The 23,668-nt window shown below is 41.8% G+C and overlaps 1 protein-coding gene across 3 annotated transcripts in view; it reads left to right on the forward strand.

The window, feature by feature from the left end:
- The window catches only part of SYTL5 (synaptotagmin like 5), a 243,601-nt gene that overhangs the window by 214,202 nt on the left and 5,731 nt on the right, over positions 1-23,668 (forward strand). For all 3 annotated transcript variants that reach the window (XM_032426709.1, XM_032426711.1, XM_032426710.1), the window contains 8 exons: positions 714-806; positions 1,409-1,474; positions 4,574-4,752; positions 6,860-6,959; positions 8,587-8,748; positions 17,822-17,930; positions 19,165-19,297; positions 22,916-23,124. In XM_032426709.1, the coding sequence (XP_032282600.1) occupies positions 714-806; positions 1,409-1,474; positions 4,574-4,752; positions 6,860-6,959; positions 8,587-8,748; positions 17,822-17,930; positions 19,165-19,297; positions 22,916-23,124 (1,051 nt within the window). The remainder of the gene's footprint in view (positions 1-713; positions 807-1,408; positions 1,475-4,573; positions 4,753-6,859; positions 6,960-8,586; positions 8,749-17,821; positions 17,931-19,164; positions 19,298-22,915; positions 23,125-23,668) is intronic.

Below are 23,668 nucleotides of genomic sequence, written 5' to 3' on the forward strand. Positions count from 1 at the left end.
TAACCCGGGGTGAGAGGAAACAAAGGGCGGAGAGGAGAAGCAAAAAAGAAAGGTGTTCTTTTAAAAAAATCATGTATGATATATTCCCTTTATGTGTGGTTGTGAATGTAGGCATGTGTGTATACATACCATAAAACTTGGAAATTTGGTCATTAATATATTAAAGAGAGATCTAAGTTTAATTTATATGTATCTATATTGCTTGAAATTTTTTACTAAAAATGTATTGCTTAAATAACTGGGAGCAGGGTTGGGGGAGCCACTCTATCATGAAGGAGAAGAAAAGTAGAATCTGGAATTTTGGACAAGAATCCAGTGTCTAAAATAGTTCACTCTGTCAGATTTTTAAGATCTATTTCCCCATCTTGACAGTATACACACACACACACAGATCCCTTTTTTTAATTAAAAAAAATAATTTGAGTACATTGCCCAAAACTTAGAGATCAGGGAGGTAAAGTTGAAACCCAGGTCCGTGTGATTCCAAATTTCATGTTCTTTTCGTAAAGCAAGCACCACCAGGCAGGAGACCCCACTCCTCTGATGAAGTAATTCAGGTTGAATGGATAGCAAAAGAGAAACCTCAGAATAGGGTGATTTCTAGATATTTGGTTAGGATTTTTTAGGTATTTAAAAAGAAAGTGATTTTTGAAGTGAAACTTCTTTCTAGGAAAGAAAGAAACCAAACCACTGATTTTCTCCTCCTTCCTTAGGGCTCCTTGGAAGAGACCGAGGAAGGTGTTCATGACTTAGCGTCCTCCCGGTTTTCTGCCAACAACCACAGTCTAGCAAGTGGCCTGTCAACCGTAAGCACTTCTCTAGCATGTGACTGGAAGCTTCTTTCCCTCATTGATTTTCTGTACTTTTCCCAAAGGAGAGAGGAATGTTCTTGAGAATATGTGTGACAGTAAGTTAAGAGTCACTCTAATCTCCTGCTTGCCCTTTGCACACAGAGTACTTTTTGGTCTAATTTGGCGTGAGCTCTTCCTTCCCTCTCCTTCCACGGTCCTCACCCAGTTTTTAAAACCTCTTCACTCCCTAATTCAGGCTCTCATCAGCTCAAGCCCATAAACTATCACAGTTCTCTGCTGATACCTTTCTTTCCCTGCCACCATCCTGTCTGTTTCAAACTGTCCACCATGCTGTTGCATTTTCCCAGAACACATAGCTAGTCAGCTTTCTCTCCTACTCAGACACTGTCCATAGCTTCTCACTCACTGCCTATAGAATAATGGCCCTTCTTACCTTCATGTTCATGCCTTTGCTTGAGAGGTTGGCTTTAGGAGCCCCCCTGTCCTCATCTACATTTGTGTGTATGTGCCTGTAAATCTTTTTCTTTGCTCCTCTGATTTCTGTCTGTTGCTCTAATACCCTTTTTTCTTTTGACCTTTGGACGACTTTCTTAAAGAATTCTCAAGCAGGCTCTGACAGGAAGTGGACCTACCTAAATGTCCCTGATGCTGACTCAGACACTGTGAGTTTTCAGTCTTTCCTTTTCCTTATTTCCAACCATGCTTTGCAAATTTCATGGTATGGGAAATCTGATGAGGTGGGCAGTTTTTCCAGCACTTATCTTTTTCTGACTTGTGTACAGTTAACTAGAGTTTCTCTTTAAAGGGTAAATAGCATTATCGGAATCCGAGTATCCCAAGGAAAGAAAAATTCATTAAACATTAGAATCCGAGCGCCAGTCAAAAGATGTATGGTTCAACATGATTTACCATTAATGAGATACCTTTAGAATAAACATCTCTATTTTAAATCACAACATTGGCTCGGTTAAGAGCATAAAGTTTGGTTAGTAGGAAAATTGCCTTAGCTGCCTTAATTTCTCCCAAGCTTCAGCATTTGTGGGTTTTTAAGTTTTCTTCTATCTTTAGGGGCCCCCTGCTTAGTGAGGACTTCTTTGAAGATGTGGCTGCTGAGAGATGTGGTGTAGACAGAACTGAGTGATATTAGGAGGTGGGGAGGCATGCTGGGGAGGTCCTCAGACTAAAAATCTGGAGCTCTTGCTCTGTATCTTGGCACTGCTAATAATTTCTGTGAGCCAGTGTTTTTTCATATGTAACATGAGGGGGTAGGGGCTTATTCATGAAGCCCTTGGAAGTCAAAGAATAGTCCATGGACCAGCAGCCTTGCCTCACTTGGGGCAGAGACTCTAGCACTTTGTCAGTTCACAGAGCCCCTAGTGATTCTTTCATCCCACTCCTGAGCCAAAATTAACACCTGACTAACCCATTTATTAAGTAGCTAGTGATGTGAAATGTTGGGGTTCAGGAGCGAATTCTTGAGGCATCTTTGGTGCAAAAAGGTGGTTTTATTAAGGCACGGGGACAGGGCCCATGGGGCAGAAGGAGCTGCACTAGGGTTGTGAGGAGTGACTGATTATACACTTTCAAGTTGGGAGGGGATTGGGGATAGCATAAGTCTCTAAGGAATTTGGAAGCAAGGTTTCCAGGACCTTGAGGGGCTAGCTGTTGTTAGGATAAGGTCATTTACTACTGTCTAGTAAAACCCTAGTCATGAGACCCTTCGGATGTGTATCAGGGAGCCATATGCTTGGAGGATGATTGCTAACCTATATCTTGGGGGCTAGTAGAGCTAAAGGAAGTTTCCAAAGGGATTTTTATCTATTAAAGAAGACTTACGGGATCCTGGAGGTGGGCTCATGTCAAGCTAAGGTTGCCTTTTGCCTCTAGCAAAAGTATTAACATTGAGGCAGTTGAGTTCCTGGAGGAAGGTCACCCTTCCTATCTTAAGTATTTGTCAATGGGCTGCAAGGGAAATTTAATTCCTTTCTGTATTTCCTTTGCCTTTGTTCTCCACACCAGTTAGGTCAAAAAAACTTTGTAAGCACTGGTATCCTAACAAGTTAGTAGACATGCAAAACAATAATACACATACACTGAAAGAAAAATAGCTTTATTCCATTCTTAAATAGCCCTTAATCCTTACTAATGGGACGTGGGTACCTGTTGGGCACTTCACAACTCGTCAAATCTTGGAATCTGATTGGACAGCACCACTTTTATTTCCTGTTCCATGTTGATTTTTATGCAGTACTTGCTTATTTTTCACAGCAACTGTCAAAAACTCAGCTTCACACGGATAGGACTTAACTGAAAGAGAATAAATTGTGATTTAATGTTGACACGGTGAACTACTGCTAAGAGTTTGCATGGTGTCTGATCGATGTCACTGTGTTTCCCTTGAAATTTTAAAATACCCCGTGGTCCCCCTGTGAGGTTGCTGTGGGGCTCTGGGATGCCTCAGTACACATTTTGCAAACTGTGGACCTAGGAGTTTGTTAGAAAAGAAGACTCTGAGACTGACTGCATCAGAATCTTCCTTTTAACAAGATCTGGTGATTTATGTGCAATTAAAAGTTTGAAAAACACTGCTCAAAGCCACCTGTTATTATGAAAATTCTGTTTTGTTCTAGGAATGGGAAAGACAAATGAGCTCACTCACCAGCTCTCTTGAAATTATAATTCCTAAGTAATTATGGAATTCTTGGTTTACTCTTGACCTTGACTTAAGCTTAGAAGAGATCCTGGCCACATAGCCCGCATCCTGTTCTTTGATCAGGCTCTGAGCAACTAGAGGAACGTCATGACTTGCGTTATGCGTAACAGACACAAGTGGGAAGTCTAGGCTCTCTTTGTACTTACTCTAGTCCTTCCCAGTGGTTCACAGACAGGGCTTTTGAAACTGCTGGGTCACTCATGAAAGCCTTCCAAGTGGTCTCTTGTGAGTCATGTTGCTAAGATACAGTTTTGGCACTAAAGGATAATCTTGTTACATTTAATTTAAAATGTGTCTCTTGTCACTAGTGATTTCAAATAAAATCAGAAATCTTATTCATTCTGGTAGATTTGGACTTTTTTTTTTTTTTTTTACATTTTATTTGTCTGTTGGTGTGTTGATTATTTAGTGTTCTATTTTTGTGGGTGGCTATTTTACAGAGGTTTACAAAGCCCTGGTCTTACACTACCTATGTGACCAAAACAGCTGCCTGGGGAGTTCACAGCAGCCAAGGGTAAATGACGTTCTGGCATGCCCTTGTTATAGCTGCAGTTACGGCTTCCCAGAGACTGCTGGGATGCTCTCTGTGGGTATCAGAGAGAGAAACTTGTGGCTCCTGCTGGCACGGAATATAGGAGCTTCCCTTTGTCCTGATGGATGCATTCTAGACCTTGGAGTAGGTTGACCTTGAGTCTACCAGCGAGAGAGGCAAAAGCTACAGAGGTGGGGAGAGGACATGGGATTGGAAGTGCTTCAATGACCCTGTATTCATTAGAAGTGAATAAACAAAGGCTATTCACTTGCCCCTCTCAGCAAGTTTCCTGCCTTCCTTTCCAACACTCCTTAAGTCTTCTTGTCCCTTGTCAGGCTTGGGTTTTATACAATACCAGAAAACCAAGCAAAACAAGTGATTTTTGCTTTCTTCACTCACCCTGGACTTTACTGCTCATTATAAAGAATAAGAATTATAATTGAATAAAGGGGGTAGCTTCTTTGTAGAGCTAATTAGAATAACCCTGGACACCTCTTTTCATCTTGTTTATTCCAGACCAGCCTTAACAGCATGATGAGTGTTTACAGTGAAACAGGAGACTATGGCAATGTGAAGGTCAGTGGTGAAATCCTTCTCCACATCAGCTACTGCTACAAAACTGGCGGGCTCTACATTTTTGTCAAGAATTGCAGAAATCTGGCCATAGGAGATGAAAAGAAACAGAGGACAGATGCGTAAGCGCTTAGCATATTCCTCGAACTGTTTTCTTTGTCAGTATGTGTGGTTTTGTCTTAGCATTCCTCTTGATTCAGAGCCTTCTCAGAAGGTCGATTGTCATTTTCCTCCCGTGCGACACTTCTAAATATTCTCTAAGTGTATGTATAATGGTTGTGTCCATGATTATCTGATTTTTCCAAAGCCGCGTGTTGATATGATTCAGGACTGACATATTTGTAATTTACACAGAGGCAGCTCTGTGATAGAAGCTGGCTGACACATTGGCCTACCCCGGGATCTCTGAGTATCCTGTTCTGGGAGACCCTCCAGAGAAAATTGCCAAGCTGTTAGCCTAATTGAACAACTCAAAAGGACAATTTTGAGTTCTCAGGATTCCAGATATTAGCTGGGACGCAGATATGGACCATTGGTACATTGGAAAGGAGCTAGATGAAAGATGTGTCAGGGGCTCCCAAAGTCATTGCCAGACTTGATGATTTACTAGGAAGAGTCACAGGACTCCACTTGTCATAAGCAGCAGAGAAAAAAGGCATGTGTGGCGAAGTTCTGAAGAATCCGGGCTTCAACTTCCAAGCATCCTCCCCTCCCCCACTGGAGTCGCACGTGATGTGCTTAATTCCTCCAGCAACAAGTCGTGGCAGCACCAACTGTCACATACCAAAATTCCAGTCTCCGTGAAGGAAAGCAGGTGTTCTGCCTAAGCCATATTGTTTTTACAAATAGTTTAGTCACAGTGAGCCACTTACATCTGTTCTGGGAGTGATGAGAATCCTCCTGAAATCCAAGTTTCCAGATGCCGGCCAATGGCAAATGTTGTAAGCAGGCATTTCCAAGGACAGCAATCTGAGGCCAGCTGTGTTACCCCTTTCCTCCGTAATAGGTGACCCAGGTCCAATAAACAACTCAGAGAAGCTGTTTCCAAGTGTCTAAAGATAGACAAATGGGAGTGGGGCACCTGACAGGCTCAGTTGGTGGAGTGTGCAGCTCTTGATCTCAAGGTTGTGAGTTCGAGCCCCCATGTTGGGTGTAGAGATTACTTAATTTTTTTTTAAAAAAGATAGACAAATGAGGGGCACCTGGGTGGCTCAGTCGTTAAGCGTCTGCCTTCAGCTCAGGTCATGATCCCAGGGTCCTGGGATCGAGCCCCGCATCGGGCTCCCTGCTCCGCGGGGAGCCTGCTTCTCCCTCTTCCGCTCCCCCTGCTTGTGTTCCTGCTCTCGCTATCTCTCTCTCTGTGTCAAATAAATAAATAAAATCTTAAAAAAAAAAAAAGACAAATGAGTGGATTCTGAGTATAGATGGGTCCACCTACTTCCTCAGCTGAATATTCAAGGGCTTCAGGACCAATATAATCATTTAGAGTAGCATGGAAAGAGGTCATCTAAAGCCCTGGTAGATGTGCTTCACAGCGCTGGTAGCATCTTGTACATTGTAGTCTTGTACATCTTGTGCATTTCTAAGTTTGCCTTGATACCCCTGCTCCAGGAGGCTCCTGGGATATCCCAGCACAAGGTGTCAGGTAGAATTGCTTTTGTGACATCAGGTTGTTATTTCCTATTTGTTCTTTTTCACCATTTTCCTTCATTCATCCATGACCACTGATTCCACTCATCAGAAGTTCTGACATCTGAATAGAGAGGAATATAACCCTACAGTATTTTGTGAGACCATTGATCCTATGAATAGATGACATCTATTGAGGAGTATAACATGTCAGCTCCCTGTATGTATCAACCATTTCAATCCTTGCAATGCCATAAGTTGGATACTGTTATTATCCCAGTTTTACAGATGAGGAAACTGAGGCACAGAGAAGTTAAGTAAGTTCTTGAGTTTACCAAAACCAGTGAGGCATGGAGTGATTCAAGCCTAGTTGGCTTGACTTCAGAGCCCACACTCTTCATCACTATACTTTACCGCTTCTCTCTTATTGGAAGCCCAGAGTTGTATTTTAAGGTATCTTGCCATGTAGACTACATTCTCTCTGGTTCTCTCGTGTTTGCTGGCCTATTCCCTTCACCTCTTTTATTCACTGAAATCCCTGACTATTCCTTGCAAAGTAGATGTCTTCCAATAATTACTTTCATGTTTTATCATGTACAGTTATGTCAAGTCATACCTTCTTCCTGACAAGTCCAGAAACAATAAGCGCAAGACCAAGGTCAGAACAGGCACCAATCCAGAATTCAATGAGACACTAAAGGTGAGTACATGCTCTCTCATATTCACGCAAGTGATACCGTTCATATCCTCATTGGTTTAAAATTGGCTACGGAGGATTTGCATGTCCAGACTTAAATATCTTTTAGAAAAGTAGAATTTGAATAAATTCATGTCACGCCCTTGGCTTTCCTAACAGTTTTTGGAAAAACTGTAAACCACCCTTACTCGGCTTATTTCTCGCTGCTGCTAAAGTGACGCCTGAAGTAAAGATGATCCAGTGAAATTCCATCTGAGCTGGGGCATCTTGTCAAAAAATATGGTTCACCCTTGGGAAAACTGTTTTTTCTAGTTCCCCTTAAAAGGAGTTTGTCACAGTTTTGACACTAACTTAGCAAGTCACTTTGTGCCCACTCCTCATTCTGCTCACACAGCATGAGTATGTGCTATTTCTTGTCAGGTTTCAGAGTTGGGCTAAATTTAGGCCTGTGGTTAATGAACAGTGGAGATGCACAGCTGGATTTGAGGAACCTCAGGGAAAGTGGCCCCGATAAGACATGACCCAGGCCCCAATCCTGGAGACATTCTTTCCTCCATGGGCTTCTAAGGCCCATGGCCTTCTCCCACCCTGGACCAATCTAGCCTGGTAAGAAAGATCCAGGGAGGCTGGAATGTAGAAGTTATTGCCAGTCGCAGGGAAATGTATGGACCTTGTACCCGGAGTGAGGGAGTCAGAATCCACCATAGCAGGAAGTTGGTGAGTGGGGACATCCATCAGTGGGGTTGTGTTTGGAAGCAGGAGCCAATATGAAGACAGATCAAAATGAGGATGAATGAATACAGGCAGGGTGTGAATCTGGTGGCTCTAACAAGGTAGCAAAGATGAGCCCAAGCAGAATAGATAGGGTGACGTGGCAAATTCAGGAAGCACGGAGCCAAGGTCAATCACGCCAGGACCAGCAAAGATGGGTATAGAAGCAAATCCAAGTTCAAGAAACAGTCTGCAGTGTGTCTCAGGTGGGAGTTGCATAGAACTAGCAGGAGGTTCGAGAGTGTATAGGCATGTGGCTGTGGATCACGTTCTGCTGAAAAGGAAAAGCTACCCCAGCAGTATTTTCTTTCCGCTCAGTCTCTGTATTGGTCTCTTCACTCCTGCGCTTATGCGAGACTTGATGAAGTTTGGTGTTTGCAGGTTTCTCACTGAGGGTACTTTCCTGGATTTGGGGGTTCTCGTCATGACTAAAATAAGACAGAGAAGTTGGAGAGTTGATATAGCAAACATTAAGCTTACGAAGGAGAGGTTGAAAAACGATTCGCAGATGAAAACGGAGTAAAACTGGAAAGGGGACAGTCTTAATTACCTAATACTTTTAATATACTATTTGAAGTTTATTGACTTCTTCCTAAATAATTGGCTGATACATCTTTCAGTGCGAGGTCTAACACAAAATGAGTTCATGGCATAGAACCCCCGTTGTAGCATAAACAAGGGAAAATACAGTGGGCTTTTGTGTGTGTGTGTGTGTGTGTGTGTGTGTGTGTGTGTGTGTGTGTTTCATTCCTGTTACTAGTGTGTATGATCTGAAAGATGGCGAAAGTAAATTTCAGCCTGTGGTAGAATTGGGCAGAGCCCTCCACGTGGAGTGTGATGTTGTGACTCTCGTTTGCAGTACACCATCAGCCACACCCAGCTGGAAACAAGAACTCTGCAGCTCTCAGTCTGGCATCATGATCGATTTGGACGTAACAGCTTCCTTGGGGAGGTGGAGATTCCTTTTGATTCATGGAACTTTGAAAATCCAAATGATGAGTGGTTTGTGCTTCAGCCCAAGGTAGGAAATGCCTCCAGATTAATCGAACAGTTATGCAACGAGACAGGTTAGGAACAAAATTGATGTCATAGGCCTAGAGAATCTGAAGACTTCTCTCATTTTCAAGTGGTAATCTGAACAGATGAGTACAGCTAATTTTGGAATAATACAATACATGTAAATCCTTTCGTTGGAACTCCTTCTTTAATACAGACCGTCTGTACAATGCAAGTCATATAGTCATATGTATTATTAATTTGACTTACTAAAAATGTATTCATCATTTGAAAGTCTCCATGGATTAAAAAAGGGGAGTACATTGTATGATCCTATCAGAAAGAGAAAGCATTCAATTTCCCATAGGCAAAAACAAATCCATAGAGCCAGTCAGTCTTAAAACATTCTCTCGGGGCACCTGGGTGGCTCAGTCATTAAGCGTCTGCCTTCGGCTCAGGTCATGATCCCAGGGTCCTGGGATCGAGCCCCGCATCGGGCTCCCTGCTCCGTGGGAAGCCTGCTTCTCCCTCTCTCGCTCCCCCTGCTTGTGTTCCTGCTCTCACTGTGTCTCTATCAAATAAATAAATAAAATCTTTAAAAAAAAAACAAAAAAAAACCATTCTCTCTATTCCCCATTCTCCACAATTCATACATAAGCAGGAGTGGCCTTGCCTTGGCTCACATGAGGAAGTAAGGAGTAGCTAAAGTATCTGGTTTCCTATATTCCTACTTTTGAGATTCATAACCCAGGTTTTAAGTTATAGTCAGAAAAACAATCTTAAAGCTGGTTCTAGAAATTAAATGCAATACAGCATGTTCTAGACCAACAGTACCTTGGATTCACTCTATGCAACCGGAGTCTCTCTACATTTATAGTAATTTTTAAGTCGAAAGTGAGATGAAAAAAGGTCACATTTATGTAACCGAAGATTGTTCTTTATATACAGAGAGGCAAAAAGAACATGATGGTAAAGATAGTAGACTCAATTCAGACTTCCTGGCTTCAGTCCTGGCTTCATGACTATCTGTGTGACATTGGGCAAATTAACTTCCCAGACTTTGGTGTTCTCATTTGTGATATAATAATTGGACATATCTTACTGGGATGTTGTGAAGCTTGGAGAAGCACTCTGCAATGCTCGCAGTATTGTGTCGGGCACATTTTAAGCTCTCAGTAAATGCTAGGTAGTGTTTATGTTACGTGAGAGTCCTTGTATTGCAATTGACAGAAACTCCAGCTCATACCACTCAAAAAAGGAAATTATTGACCAGTGATTATCAAGCATGGCTTTACCCAGATAACTCACATCGTATCAAGGCCCTCGACTCTCTTGGTCTCTCTTCTCTGTGTTGGCTTCATTTTGAGACTCTGTGCAGTTGGCTTCCATCACTAGCTCTACTATGCTTCTCTTGGACATTACAATACATATAAGCCCCTCCTCCTTGCATCACACGGCCCGGGAGAGGACAAATGTCCTCCTCTTCCAGTAGTCCACCCAGCACCCTGGGCCTGGTTCTCCTCATTCTGATGACATCATTTGCCCATCCTGAGCTAATTGCCGTGGCCGGCCAGGGAGGTGAGATACGTTGGCTGACTTAAGACAATCAGAATATACCCTGGTCCTGAAGGTAGTATTGCCCCAAAGGAAATCCAGGTATAGTAGTTCTAAAGGAATGGTGAGTGGAAGCTGAACAACAACACATGCGTGGATCAGCAGCAGCAACAGCATTGTTCACCACAAACATCATGAGGTAAGTATCATCATTTCCATTGTATCTGAGGAGATCGAGACTCAGAAATTAAATACAACTTTCTGGTAAGAGTTTTAGAAGTACTGACCTCAAGCTTGGTGTAAATCACTCATGGAAAATCTTTGGGAAGTGTAATTGGGCTGTGGGTAAAATTAATAATAAAATATGATAAAAGTCCTTAAACATAAAATAACTGCAAGCCCCTGACTAACATAAATGTGATAGGAAATACAAGAGTCACAAGAAATAAGTCTGCAAGAGTATAACATTCCCTTGACATTAAGCATGGGAAATAATTGGTCATTAAACACTGAATCTCTTGGAGTTGAGTGAAAAGCCTCACCATGACGGATAGCACTTAATCTGACTCAACAGTCTCCTGTCGCTCGCTTCCTTTTGTGTATGATGGGTGAGCACCACAGAATCATAGTTAGAAAATATCCAAGACATTATATGAAGCATGACGCAGATGTAGGACAAGTAACATTCATTTTAGTACGTGAAATTAACTTGTCATAAATTTAACATTAAAGCACATAGGGGCTCTTTGGAAAACAGCTTGGAACATTCCAGTCAGTTTCCTGGAAATGGTTGAAGGACTTGCACTGGGATGATATCTAAGCTCTCCCAGGCATATCCTCTGTGCTTAGGGACCAGCCACTTTCCGTGGTAATCACCTTCACATTGCCACTGAGTGATTTCACTTTCTTTTTTTTTTTAAGATTTTATTTATTTATTTGACAGAGAGAGACACAGCGAGAGAGGAAACACAAGCAGGGGGAATGGGAGAGGGAGAAGCAGGCTTCCCGCGGAACAGGGAGCCGGATGCGGGGCTCAATCCCAGGACCCTGGGATCATGACCTGAGCCAAAGGCAGACGCTTAATGACTGAGCCACCAAGGCGCCCCTTCACTTTCTATCATAAGGGAGAAGCAGCTCTCAGGCTGCTCAAGGTAGAAAAGTTCTGATTGAGTGTAACGCCTGGAACTCCTTGGTCCTCTGCCAGATCCCCTTGGATTCCTTTAACCATGACTGTTAGGAATTTTGCCTCCAACAGCCTTCACCTGAGACTCTGTTTACAAGACTGTTCCCAGGCTACTGTAGCTTTTCCAATGAGCGGAGAGAGTCAGAAGCTCCTAGGAGCTTACGTACCACCTACCACGAGGCAACTCTTTGCCAATAACTCATAGATGGGGGAGTCTGAAAGCCCAGTTCCCTTACTGAGAGTGGCGGGGGCAAGGAGGGTGGTGCTCCAAGGCATTACTTACACTCTACAGCTTCCCTGCCAGATCAGGCTATCCCCTTGCCTGGCTTCCTCCTGACCTTTTTCCTGGTCACCCCTTCCCTGGTCTATCCTGGGAGCAATTCTTAATAAGTCATGTGCGTTAAGAATCCTCATCTCAGAGTGAGCCTCTGGGGAACCCCACAGAGCTTCATGTCTTTAATCCATGTCATCTTTCTCTGCCAAGAAAAAGATGACACACAGACACATATGTGTCTCTGACACATATAGACACATAGACGTGTCTCTGATACGTGTAGAGGAAAGCCCACAGTTTCAGCCTTGTTTGGACGCCATGCCTTCCAGAAATGGGGAGGACAGGTGCTACGTACTCTGTAGGCGGCCTCCTATTCATTGGTGGCTCATCCTCAGGCTGAGCTGGGCTCCGGGTGGTGGATTATCAGCCAACTTCGAGAAGCGTCGCTTCGTTTTCAGTCTCCTATCTCAGTCACTTCATCAGCTGCAGCTAGAGTATGAGCAGCCCTGGAGACTTGATGTTTCCTTGTAGATTATCCAGCTAAGGAGGTGAAGTGTAAGCCACAGGGGCCAATTTCCTTAGTGATAGAGGATCAGAATGAATAGTCCTTCGGCATTCGGAAATACTGACATCCCTTTGCAGTGGGAATATGGGAAAGACACAGTGCCTCATTTCTTATTGACTCTGTGTTAGTGAACGTCCCTCGGCACCTGCCTTTGTTTTTGCTAAGACTTATGGCACTAAGCCAGTGAGGAGGCTGGTGCAGACAGAGGAAGAACTCAAGTTGTCAAGTGGGCTGTAAAGTAGTTTCACAGTACGACTTCCATTTTACTGCACGACAGGAGATTGTTTATTAGCTGTAACTCATTATCTTTCTGAAAGGCATATTAGGTAGGTAGACCAGAAGGGTTTGTCAGTATGAATTGCCTTTCATGTCTTCCCAGAAGGTGCTATTATAAAAACAAGGAGCTTTGAAAATCAACAGTGAGCTCAAGTATTTTCCAAGGAAATCTTCTCTGTTCTGCTTTCAGGTGGAGAGTAAATGCAAGTTCCTGTGAAATTATTACTGAGCTAAAAGGCTCTCTCTCTCTATTTGGAGGTTTGGGCAGACTTTTGTCCATAATCTGTGACCCCCACCTTAGACCTGAAAATGTCCTGGGAACTCTGTTTCCAACTCCGATGTAATGTGGATCTCTTCAAAAAGCAGAAGATAATGGGGCTTGCCTGGTGATGCAGGTGTCACATACTAATCTATATTAGTAGAGGTTAGAACATGCAATACTGGGATTTATTAATGTTATTAATGTTAGCGTTCCACTGGTATTTAGCTTAATTAAAAATATACTGGTGACTTTCTATAAATACAGTCTTGAAATCTTGTAAGAGTAGAAAAGAGTAAAGATGAAGCCTTGTAGCATTATAATCACATACAGAAGAAATTCAAGGGAGGGAGTCATCTTGCAGCCTGTACATGGCTAATAAATACCTTGGGATAGTTTGGGTATTCTTGCAAGGAAATTCCAAGGCAACGTCATCTCCTGACATACCATCATTTTACGTCATTCAACCACCTTTTGCTCTGAGAAAGGTAGAATTTTCTGGGGGTGAAGGGCGGAGCCCTTGACCAGTAACTGATGGGTGAAGGAGCATCATCAACACTCTCATTCTCTTGTCTCCTGGTTGGGACAGCTCTTGGAGATGTGATCTGTCTTGTCTGCAAAGCTCCCCTGTGGAACTGAGAGTGAGTTACTCACCATAAAACTTTGCCCAATATCACAACCTTGTTAAGCCTTCTTCAGTTTGTGGTCCCACTTCCTCACCCCCTTCCTAATAAAACACACTAAGATAAATTTGTGTCTTAGGGTCTTCTGGGCAACCCAGAGTAGAAACCTCGTTTTCATCTTCCTTGCTACTACCTCCCTTCACCACACCTCTAATCACACCTGACTTCCTGCCAGCTTTTAAACACATTTACACAGTCCCCACTGAATCTTGCTCATACTATACTGTTTTCTTATCCCAGACTGACCTTCTTCCCATCTCCTCGTTATCAGTCATCATATCTCCCATCCTTTAAGCACCAGGCAAAGGCCACCTCTTTATCCCAATCTAGATGATTCTCTCTCTTCCCACAGTAGATTCTTTGTACCTGTATTGAAGCAACTGTCATCCTTTGTCTGAGCTGAGCTTACAATAGTAGGTCAGTTCACAAAGCCACAGAAATCACACACATACAAACATACACCCCCAGTGCATTTCTTAATCATTTATTTTAACTTAAAACAAGTGTGCATTGATTTTCAAGTCTTTTAATATAGGGATAATTCATTTCGTTTGAGTATAGTTTCGGTGATTAGAATTCTCTTCTATCTTCCTGGCATAAATTCTGACCCTAGTGCATTCTAATCAGTGGTTTCTAGTTTGAGCTTTTCTAAAATGCAGCAAGAACTTGAGAATGCTTTCAAAGTAAACCAAATATAAAAGCTTTCTAAATATTCATGATTGTTTTCTAATCTTTTATAGCTTCGAGCCCAAATGTAATCCAATAGCAAATTTATTTTCAAATACTTAGTTCTTTGAAAGTATTCATATTAATTTTTATAGTAGTAGCTGTCTTTTTGCACTCTTCAGTTTATTGATATGAAATTATATAATTAGAACCACAGACGTGCCCGGCATAAAGAACCTGGGAGACGAATGCAGCTGGCTTTTGATAAGCATACGGTTCAACTGATAGGAGTAGGCATGCATGGTCTTTGTATAGAGGATCCTGCTCTTCACTGGGAATGGAGAACATTAATCTGATGAGTCAGTTAAATAAGGGCAGATTTATAGAGCTTCTGTGGAATATATGTCTCCTGGACAGACTGAAACCTCAGTAGGGTCTGTCTCATGTGTCTCTGCAGCACTTAGCAAAATGCCTTCAAAGCATTACTACAAGAAGGCATCCCATATGTGTTGGGAGGATTGAATGAGTTGAATTGAATTGAATTCTACCTTTCTTGGAGCAAAAGGTGGTTGAATGACGTAAAATGATGGTATGTCAGGAGATGACGTTGCCTTGGAATTTCCTTGCAAGAATACCCAAACTATCCCAAGGTATTTATTAGCCATGTACAGGCTGCAAGATGACTCCCTCCCTTGAATTTCTTCTGTATGTGATTATAATGCTACAAGGCTTCATCTTTACTCTTTTCTACTCTTACAAGATTTCAACACTGTGGGGCGCCTGGGTGGCTCAGTCGTTAGGCATCTGCCTTCGGCTCAGGTCATGATCCCAGGGTCCTGGGATCGAGCCCCGTGTCGGGCTCCCTGCTCAGCAGGGAGCCTGCTTCTCCCTCTCCCACTCCCCCTGCTTGTGTTCCCTCTCTTGCTGTGTTTCTCTCTGTCAAATAAATAAATAAAACCTTTAAAAAAAAAAAAAAAAGATTTCAAGACTGTATTTATAGAAAGTCACCAGTATATTTTTAATTAAGCTAAATACCAGTGGAACATTAACGTTAATAACATTAATAAATCCCAGTATTGCATATTCTAACCTCTACTAATATATATTAGTATGTGACACCTGCACACATCACTTTTTCCTACCAACATATTTTCCCATCCAAAGCTCTCAGCTAAAAGCAAATAGAGCCTGCATTGGTTAGCTATTATATAGAAAACTATTCTAAACCTTAGTGGCTTAAAACAATTTATTATTGCTCATCATTCTGTGGGGTGACTAGGCTCAGGTAGGTGGTTCTCAGTGAAGGTCTCTCATGTGGATGCAGCTAGATGGTAGACTGAGGCTGAAGTCGTATGAAGGATTGACTGGGCTGGTTGTTCAAGTTGGCTGTCTCACACTTACTGTTAGCTGCCGACCAGAGTACCTCCATGTGGCCTCTTTCTGTGGCTTGGGCCTCAACACCATGGGTCCTCGGAGGGAGCATCCCAAGGATAATCATTCTAAGAGAGGAAGTAGAAGCTGTTGATCTTGGGCTTGGGGCCCAGAAACTGGCACATTGTCACTGGTGCCATGGTCTACTGGTCAAACCAATCACAAGGTCCACTCAGATCCAAAGAGAAAGGATAAATACCCCACCACTCATGGGCTATAGCATCAAAAAAGTAATGACCTCTTTAATTTGCTATAATGCCCATTACAACTTTCCATTTGTGACATTCACATAAAGTAAAATTTACTGAAACTGTCAAAACAACAAGAAAAGTCCTTTTACAAGGCATGTGACTTAATTAGATTAAATATTAGATGGGTAGTCTATTTCACTATCTAATCTCATGTTTGCCCCTGGTAAGAAGGTTGAATAAAATACTTCAAATGATTTTCCCACCTTTACTGATAAGTTTTATCACCACCAAGAGGAAAGTCAGGCAAGGATTCCTTTTCCTGGTAATGGTCCCAGTCATCTTTGCTGAGGCTTGAACAGCCTCTGGCTTCGCTGTTTGAGTTTGGGGGGTTTCTGGCCTCTCAGAAGACAGCAGTTCTCAGCCCTCGACTCAGCGCCCAGGGGCCAGGTTCTTGAAGGAAAGGCCTAAGAAAATATACCAACTTTCTTACCCCATTTATGAAAAGTCAGTTGAGTTGACTCAATGGCAACTAGGAGCTTTACAGAACAAAGGGTCTGGGTATTATGTTCACATTGAATTTTTGAACTGAAACTTTTGATTTTGAGATGATTACAGATCCACATTCAATTATAAGAAATAATACAGAGAGATCTCATGTACCCTTTGCCTAGTTTCCCCCAATGGTAGCATCTTGCAAAGCTATAGTGCAATACCACAACCGGCGTGATGACATTGATACCCCCCATCTTCAGAGTTCCTCACTTCTCATTTGTGTGTGTGTGTGTATTTAGTTCTATGAAATTTTATCACATATGTAGCTTTATCTACCACTACAGCCAAGATACAGAACAGTTCCATCATTGCAAAGATCCCTTGTGATCTTTTATAGCCACACCGACCTCCCTTTGGACACCCCTCCCTAACTCCTAGCAACCACTAATCTGTTCTCCGTATCTGTTATTTTGTCACTTCAAGAATGTCATTTAAATGGAACCGTATGGTATGTATCCTTTTGAGCTGGCTTTTTCACTCAGCATAATTCTGTAGAGATTCATCCAAGTTGTGTGTATTGCTAGTTCATTCCTTTTTACTGCTGAGTAGTATTCCATGGTATGGCCGTACCACAGTTTGTTGCACCAGTCACCTCTTGAAGGTCATCTAGTTCATTTCCAGTTCAGGGCTATTCCAAATAAAGATGATATGAATATTTACATACAGGTTTTTATGTGGACGTAATCTTTCATTTCTCCGGGATAAATGCCCAAAAGTGCAGTTGCTGGGTTGTATGGTAGTTATATGTTTATTCTTATAAGAAACTGCCAAACCATTTTCCAGAGTGGCTACACCATTTTACACTCTCACCAGCAATGTTTGAGTGAACCAGTTTTTCCACATTGAGCCCAATGTGGGACTTGAACTCACAACCCTGAGATCAAGACCTGAGCTGAAATCAAGAGTTGGACACTTAACCAACTCAGCCATGCAGGCGCCCCTCCACATCGAATTTTAACCATGTAAATCACAAATAAAGCTTTTAATAATTGGTGGCTGGGCAGCCCAATGTGAATCAAGCATTACTGGCTATTTCCCCGTCTTGGTCACTTAGGAAAGCCTTGAAACATCAAGAAAGACAGGGAGAGGTGTCTTCGGGAGCTGTCCTCAGTGGTATCTTTATTTGCGCCTCATACCCCAAACTATATGTTCAGTGATAGGTTCTGGTCCTGCACCACAGGCAGGCAGTAGCCACTGACTCACACGTGTGTCATATATCTTCTCTCAAATTCCTTTTACTTTAATGTTAAAAGTTATACACAAATATTTTCATAAAGTTTTCCAGCCTCTCTCTTCTCATACCTAACGCATATCTTAAACCAGTAAGTGCTAATACAGTTGAATGGGAATGGATTGTCATATTTAAGCCAGCAAGTAAATATGACAAGACCACTCAAACATGGGCTACAAAATAATAGACCAAGCATTCTCACTTTTTCTCTTCACCTGTCTCCCTTTGGCCAGGTGGAATTTGCTGCGGACATAGGCCTTCACTATAAAGGAGAGCTAACAGTTGTTTTACGTTACATCCCCCCAGAGGAGAACCTGATGCTTCCTCTAGAAGAAGTTCAAGGTAGAGTAAAAATCAGTGACTTTGACCAAGGACATCCTGTGTCTAGAAGTATGGGAATAGGGATCAGGAATTGGTTGGACTATGTTACTTTGGCGTTACACAGATGAAAATGTAAACAGTTAGGTGTCACTGTCTTTGAAGAGAGTTGAGGAGTATATCCTACATATGGGGAAGGGTGCAGGATCTTTACAAGTAAAGGACAAAGTTCATACTTAGAAACAAGGCTTAATGGTGGTATTTGTTTCTCAGAAATCCCAGAGATAGAGGATCTTCCCCAGGATGGAGTAGGGAGGGGGAGAGGGGTACAGTGTGCTGAGAGGAGAGGTGTAAAAAGCTGCTGTATGGATTTATGACATTCACAGTTACTCAGGGAGTCTTGAGGAAGAAGTTGAACACAGAATGTAAAGGAAAAATCCAGATGGAGTCAACTTTCCAGTCCCTTTTGGCCTTTTACCATCAACTAATCCAGGCAGCCTCCTCTATCCTTCCATTCACTCTCACCCTCTTCAGTGTGACCCTGTGCAAGTAATTTACTGCCTCTCAGCCTCCATTTCCTCACTTCATAGGGATATTGTAAGGATTCAATAGGTTTATCCATGGAAAGTGCTTAAAGCAGTACTGAATAAAGGTGGTGGTGGTGGTTATTACTCACGTTGAGCACATTTCATCAGAATAAAAATGTGACGTGGGAAGAGTTTTCTCTCAATCAAAAATGTAGTTGTGCCTGGGCCATGTATAGCCTTTAGAGCTGGCCTTGTACAGTTCTAAATTTTTAAGACTAAAATACCCGAGAAGGAAGTTACGGAATTTTCTCTTGTGGAGTCTTGGCACTTCTGTGTGGCTTTCTCTGTAGCTATTTCTCACTGAGAGCAAGAATGTGGTTCAGGCAGCTCTCAGAGTCTTTTCCATTTTGTTCCTCTATACCCTGTAAAAAGATACTCCTTGTTGGGAAGTATTTAAAGTTTTCCATTTATTCATTTTTTTCAACAAACACAAATGAAGGACCTATCCAGAAGGAATCTGGTGGGGTAGAAACATTGAGATAAATCCATGGAAAAATGCACAATAACATAAAGACCCAGTTCAGTCAGCAAATGAAATAAATCTTGGCAGGTTTTCTTGGTGAATTTTGAAATGGAACCCATGATCTCTCTCTCCCTCCCCTTCCCGCTCCCTCTCCCTCCCCTTCTTCCTCCCTCCCTGTCCATCTCTCTCTTTTTGATGGCTGATGCAGGAAAGAAGACCTTCAAAAGGGGAAAGAAGGAGTCACCTGTAATCTCCGGAGGAATCCTGGAAGTGTTCATCAAAGAGGCAAAGAATTTGACAGCAGTGAAGTCAGGAGGCACTTCTGATAGCTTTGTGAAGGGGTAATTTCGTTCTAACTCATTTTAGAAGATACTTAATGGGAGATGAGAGGATCTGTGACCCATGAGACAGTGGTGGCTGTGAGACTTCTATGTTCATCTTACTCTAAATGGACAAGGAAAGAGCTACCCTTAAATGCTGGCTTTTAGATCTGAAACAACACGAGTCTAGAGGGGGCTGCTTATTCTAGCTTTCCACTTGCTTCCAGCATATTTCAGGGTTTCCCATCATTCTCACCCTCAATACTAGCAGATTTTCCTGTGAGATTCATTTCTTAAAGGAGGAGAAAATATGATTTTCTGTGTGTAATATATTTTTTATTGTGCTTTGTTATCATTTGGTACTGGCTATAAACAACAGCAACAAAAATATTGGGTCCTTGGTATTTTGCTCTCTTAGGGGAAATTGTAAAAAGTAGAGATTTCAGAGCATCCTCCCCAGAGATACTGACTGGAGAGTGCTTTGGGGGAAGCATATTTCTTTTTTTCAGTTTCTTTCTTGTGATTGATTTCTAGTTTCATAGCATTGTGGTCAGAATGCATGGTATGATTTCAGTCTTCTCTAGTTTATTGAGGCCTGTTTTGCAACCTAACATGTGATGTATTCTGGACAGTGTTCCATATGGCCTTGAAAAGAATGTGTATTCTGTTGTTGTGGAATGGAACGTTCTGTATACATCTGTCATGTCCATCTGGTCTAATGTGTTATTCAAGGACACCTTTTCCTTATTGATTTTCTGCCAGGATGCCTATCCATTGATGTAAGTAGGGTGTTAAAGGTCCTTGCTATTATATTACCATTAATTTCTCTCTTTATATCCATTAATATTTGTTTTAGGTATTTAGGTGTTCCAATATTGGATGCATAGATGTTTACAGTTGTTATACCCTCTTGTTGGATTGATCCTTTTATCATTTTTTTAAAAGATTTTATTTATTTATTTCACAGAGAGAGATAGCGAGAGCAGGAACACAAGCGGGGGGGGGTGGGAGAGGGAGAAGCAGGCTTCCCGCTGATGTGGGGCTTGATCCCAGGACCCCGGGATCATGACCTGAGCCAAAGGCAGACGCTTAAGGACTGAGCCACCCAGGCGCCCCAATCCTTTTATCATTATGTAATGCCCTTCTTTGTCTCTTGTTATGGTCTGTTTAATTTATTTTTTTAATTTAATTAAATTAAATTTAAATTCAATTAGCCATCATTAGTTTCAGATGTAGTGTTCAGTGATTTATCCGTTGTCTCACACCCAGTGCTCATATCATGTGCCCTCTTTAATGCCCATCACCAACTACAGTCTGTTTTAAAGTCAGTTTTGTTTGATATAAGTATTGCTATCCCAGCTGCCTTTTTTTTTTTTTTTTTGCTTCCATTTGCATGGTAAGATTTTTTCATCCCTTCACTTTCAGTCTTGTATGTGTCTTTAGGTCTGATATGAGTCTCTTGTAGGCAGCATATAGATGGATCTTGTGTTTTTTATCCATTCCACCATCCTCTATCTTTTGGTTGGAGCATTTAGACCATTTATGTTTAAAGTAATTATTGCAGTGATGTGGATGGAGCTAGAGGGTATTATGCTAAGCGAAATAAGTCAATCAGAGAAAGACAATTATATAATTTCACTCGTATGTGGAATTTAATAAACAAAACAGATGATCATAGGAGAAGGGAGGGAAAAATAAAATAAGACAAAATCAGAGAGGGAGACAAATCATAAGAGACTCTTAACTATAGGAAACAAACTGAGGGTTGCTGGAGGGGAGGTGGGTGGGGGGATGGGGTTACTGGATGATGGGCATTAAGGAAGGCACTTGATGGAATGAGCACTGGGTGTTATATGCAACTGAGGAATCACTGAACTCTACCTCTAAAACTAATAATACACTATATGTTAATTAAATGAGTTTAAATAAAATTTAAAAAATAAAGTAATTATTAATAGGTAGGCACTTACCGCCATTTTGTTCCTTGTTTTCTGGTTGTTTTTGTAGTTCTCCTCTGTTCCTTTGTTTTTCGCTTGCTCTCTTTCTTTGTGGTTGATCAGTTTCTGTAGTGTTATGTTTGGCTTTCTTTGCCTTTATTTTTTATATATTTATTATAGGTTTTGGGCATGAGGTTAATTCTTTGAGTCAATGACATTACTATTCCTCTCATCAATCCTTCTTTAAAAAGTGTAATTGACTCTACAAGAAAAAAGAGTCAAACATTTACCCTCACACATTCTAATTTTGCTAAAGCCAATAGTAAGGAGAAGCAGATATCTGGGGCTTTCCTACTGTTGAGTGTGTGGGCCTGAGTCCCAGTTCATCTGTCCATCATTCTTTCTCACAAAAGTTTTAAGCACAAAAGAAATGCTTTATTTGGATCCTGCCATTGCAATTTGCCTCATCAGCCCCACCATCCAGTTCAGGCCTCTTCCTGCCCACTGTCTAGTGGGATGAGGGACTGGCTCCTTACCTATGGCCTCATCGTGGCCTTACAGGGGTGACTTAACATCTTTTGAAATAGTTTTCACTTTATCATGTTGAACATTTACAAAGCAGAGATAATAAAGGACAGTATCTTTGTTCTATAATGAAAAAAAGGCCAGTAACTTTCTAGTAAATTATCTAATTACACTTATATATTGAGCTGATTTTAAAGGAACCTCAGATTTTTAAGAAAGCATTAGAAAGGGGGCATCTGGGTGGCTCAGTCAGTTGAACATCCGACTCTTGGTTTCGACTCAGGTCATGATCTTGGAGTCCTGAGATCGAGGCCCGCATAGGGTTCTGTGCTCAGTGGGGATTCTGCTTGAGATTCTCTCCCTCCTTCTCCTTCTGCCCCTCCCCCACTTGCTCGCGCTCTCTCTCTCTCAAAGTAAATAAATAAATCTTTAAAAAGGAAAGAGAGCATGAGAAAGCAAAGTTTTTTCTTTTGCATGTAAACAAAGACAAAACGGTAAAGCATCTAGGGCAGGTATGAAAGCATCATGATAATTTGGGACCCATGTTTCTTCTATCTTGTTATGGTATCCACCTCACGGGCCAAGATCGCTGCTGGAGTTTTAGCTATCCCATCCAGATTCCAGCTGTCAAGACAATTCCCAGCAATTTCATGCAGAAGCATTTTGTAAACCCTTTGGGCTGGAGCTTAGTACATGGCTATCCTGGCTGCAAGGGAGGCTGGGAATGTAGCCTTTATTCTGGGCACTCTTCTGCCTAACTAAAAAAAAAAAAAAATGAGTCTGTTTTAAAGAATAAGGAGAGAATGAGTATCAGGGGATAAGCCATCTCTTCTTGGTACACGAAATGAAATCTCAAGTGTTGCAATGTGTCTTCTTTATTGTAAGTACCTACTACCAGAGATACTTTCATTTCAAGATGAGAGAAGGACCAAAATAGGATTAGAAAGGAGAGTGCAGGCATTTTACTGTTGTCCTACTTAAAATAAACAATAAAACCTTCCACTTAAATCTAGACATAAGCATATAAGAACCTTGAAGAAAAAAATCAAATACACACACACACGCACCAAGAATTGTGGGGAATCGAAATAACTGAATAAATAAACTAACTAAATAATTGAAAATGGGGATGCCATTTTCTGTTTCACCGATGGCTTGATTGCATTTTCTCTTGCAGCTACCTGCTCCCAGATGATAGCAAAGCTACCAAGCACAAAACTCTCGTGATAAAGAAGAGTGTTAACCCTCAGTGGAATCATACTTTCATGTTCAGTGGCCTGAGCCCCCAGGACGTAAAGAATGTTTGCCTAGAGCTTACCGTCTGGGACAAGGAGCCCTTTTCCAGCAACATCTTTCTGGGAGGAGTTCGTTTGAATTCTGGGACCGGTGAGGGACTTGGGGACCCTGAGATGGTCTGTGACTAGGCATGGGGCGCGAGAGTGGTTCCTGCAGGTTACTATGTAGTAGATGTACGTGGAGCTTCAGCTTAGCTGATTCCTGAAATTACCACAGATGCTCCATTCCTTTAGCCAAGAATCTGCTTGTTAAAATAAAATCTTGTTAAAACCAAAATACTGCTTCATAGGTTTGTATCCTTTGGCTATAAGTTTAGGATATATAATGTTTATATTCAGTCCTTTTATAAAATATCACTTACACTTTAGTCTAAGTGAATTTCAACTACTTTCGTGGGTGTTATTTCAGGTTTTTCTCAGGAGAGGATATAGGGGAGAGAACGACTTCCAAGACCAACTTTACTTCATCCTCTTCTCAGATGACTCACTGGTTGAATTGAAAGGAAACCCATTCCCCCCCCCCCAAAAATAACATCTAATGTTGTTCAAACGGATTGCAGAAACAGGCCGCTGATGCCACAAGACACAACCACAACAGGGCGGACTGGAGGGAAATGACGGTGGCAGAGCACATG

The sequence above is a fragment of the Phoca vitulina genome, unplaced genomic scaffold, assembly GCF_004348235.1.
Source record: "Phoca vitulina isolate PV1807 unplaced genomic scaffold, GSC_HSeal_1.0 scaffold35, whole genome shotgun sequence".
Taxonomy (NCBI): domain Eukaryota; kingdom Metazoa; phylum Chordata; class Mammalia; order Carnivora; family Phocidae; genus Phoca; species Phoca vitulina.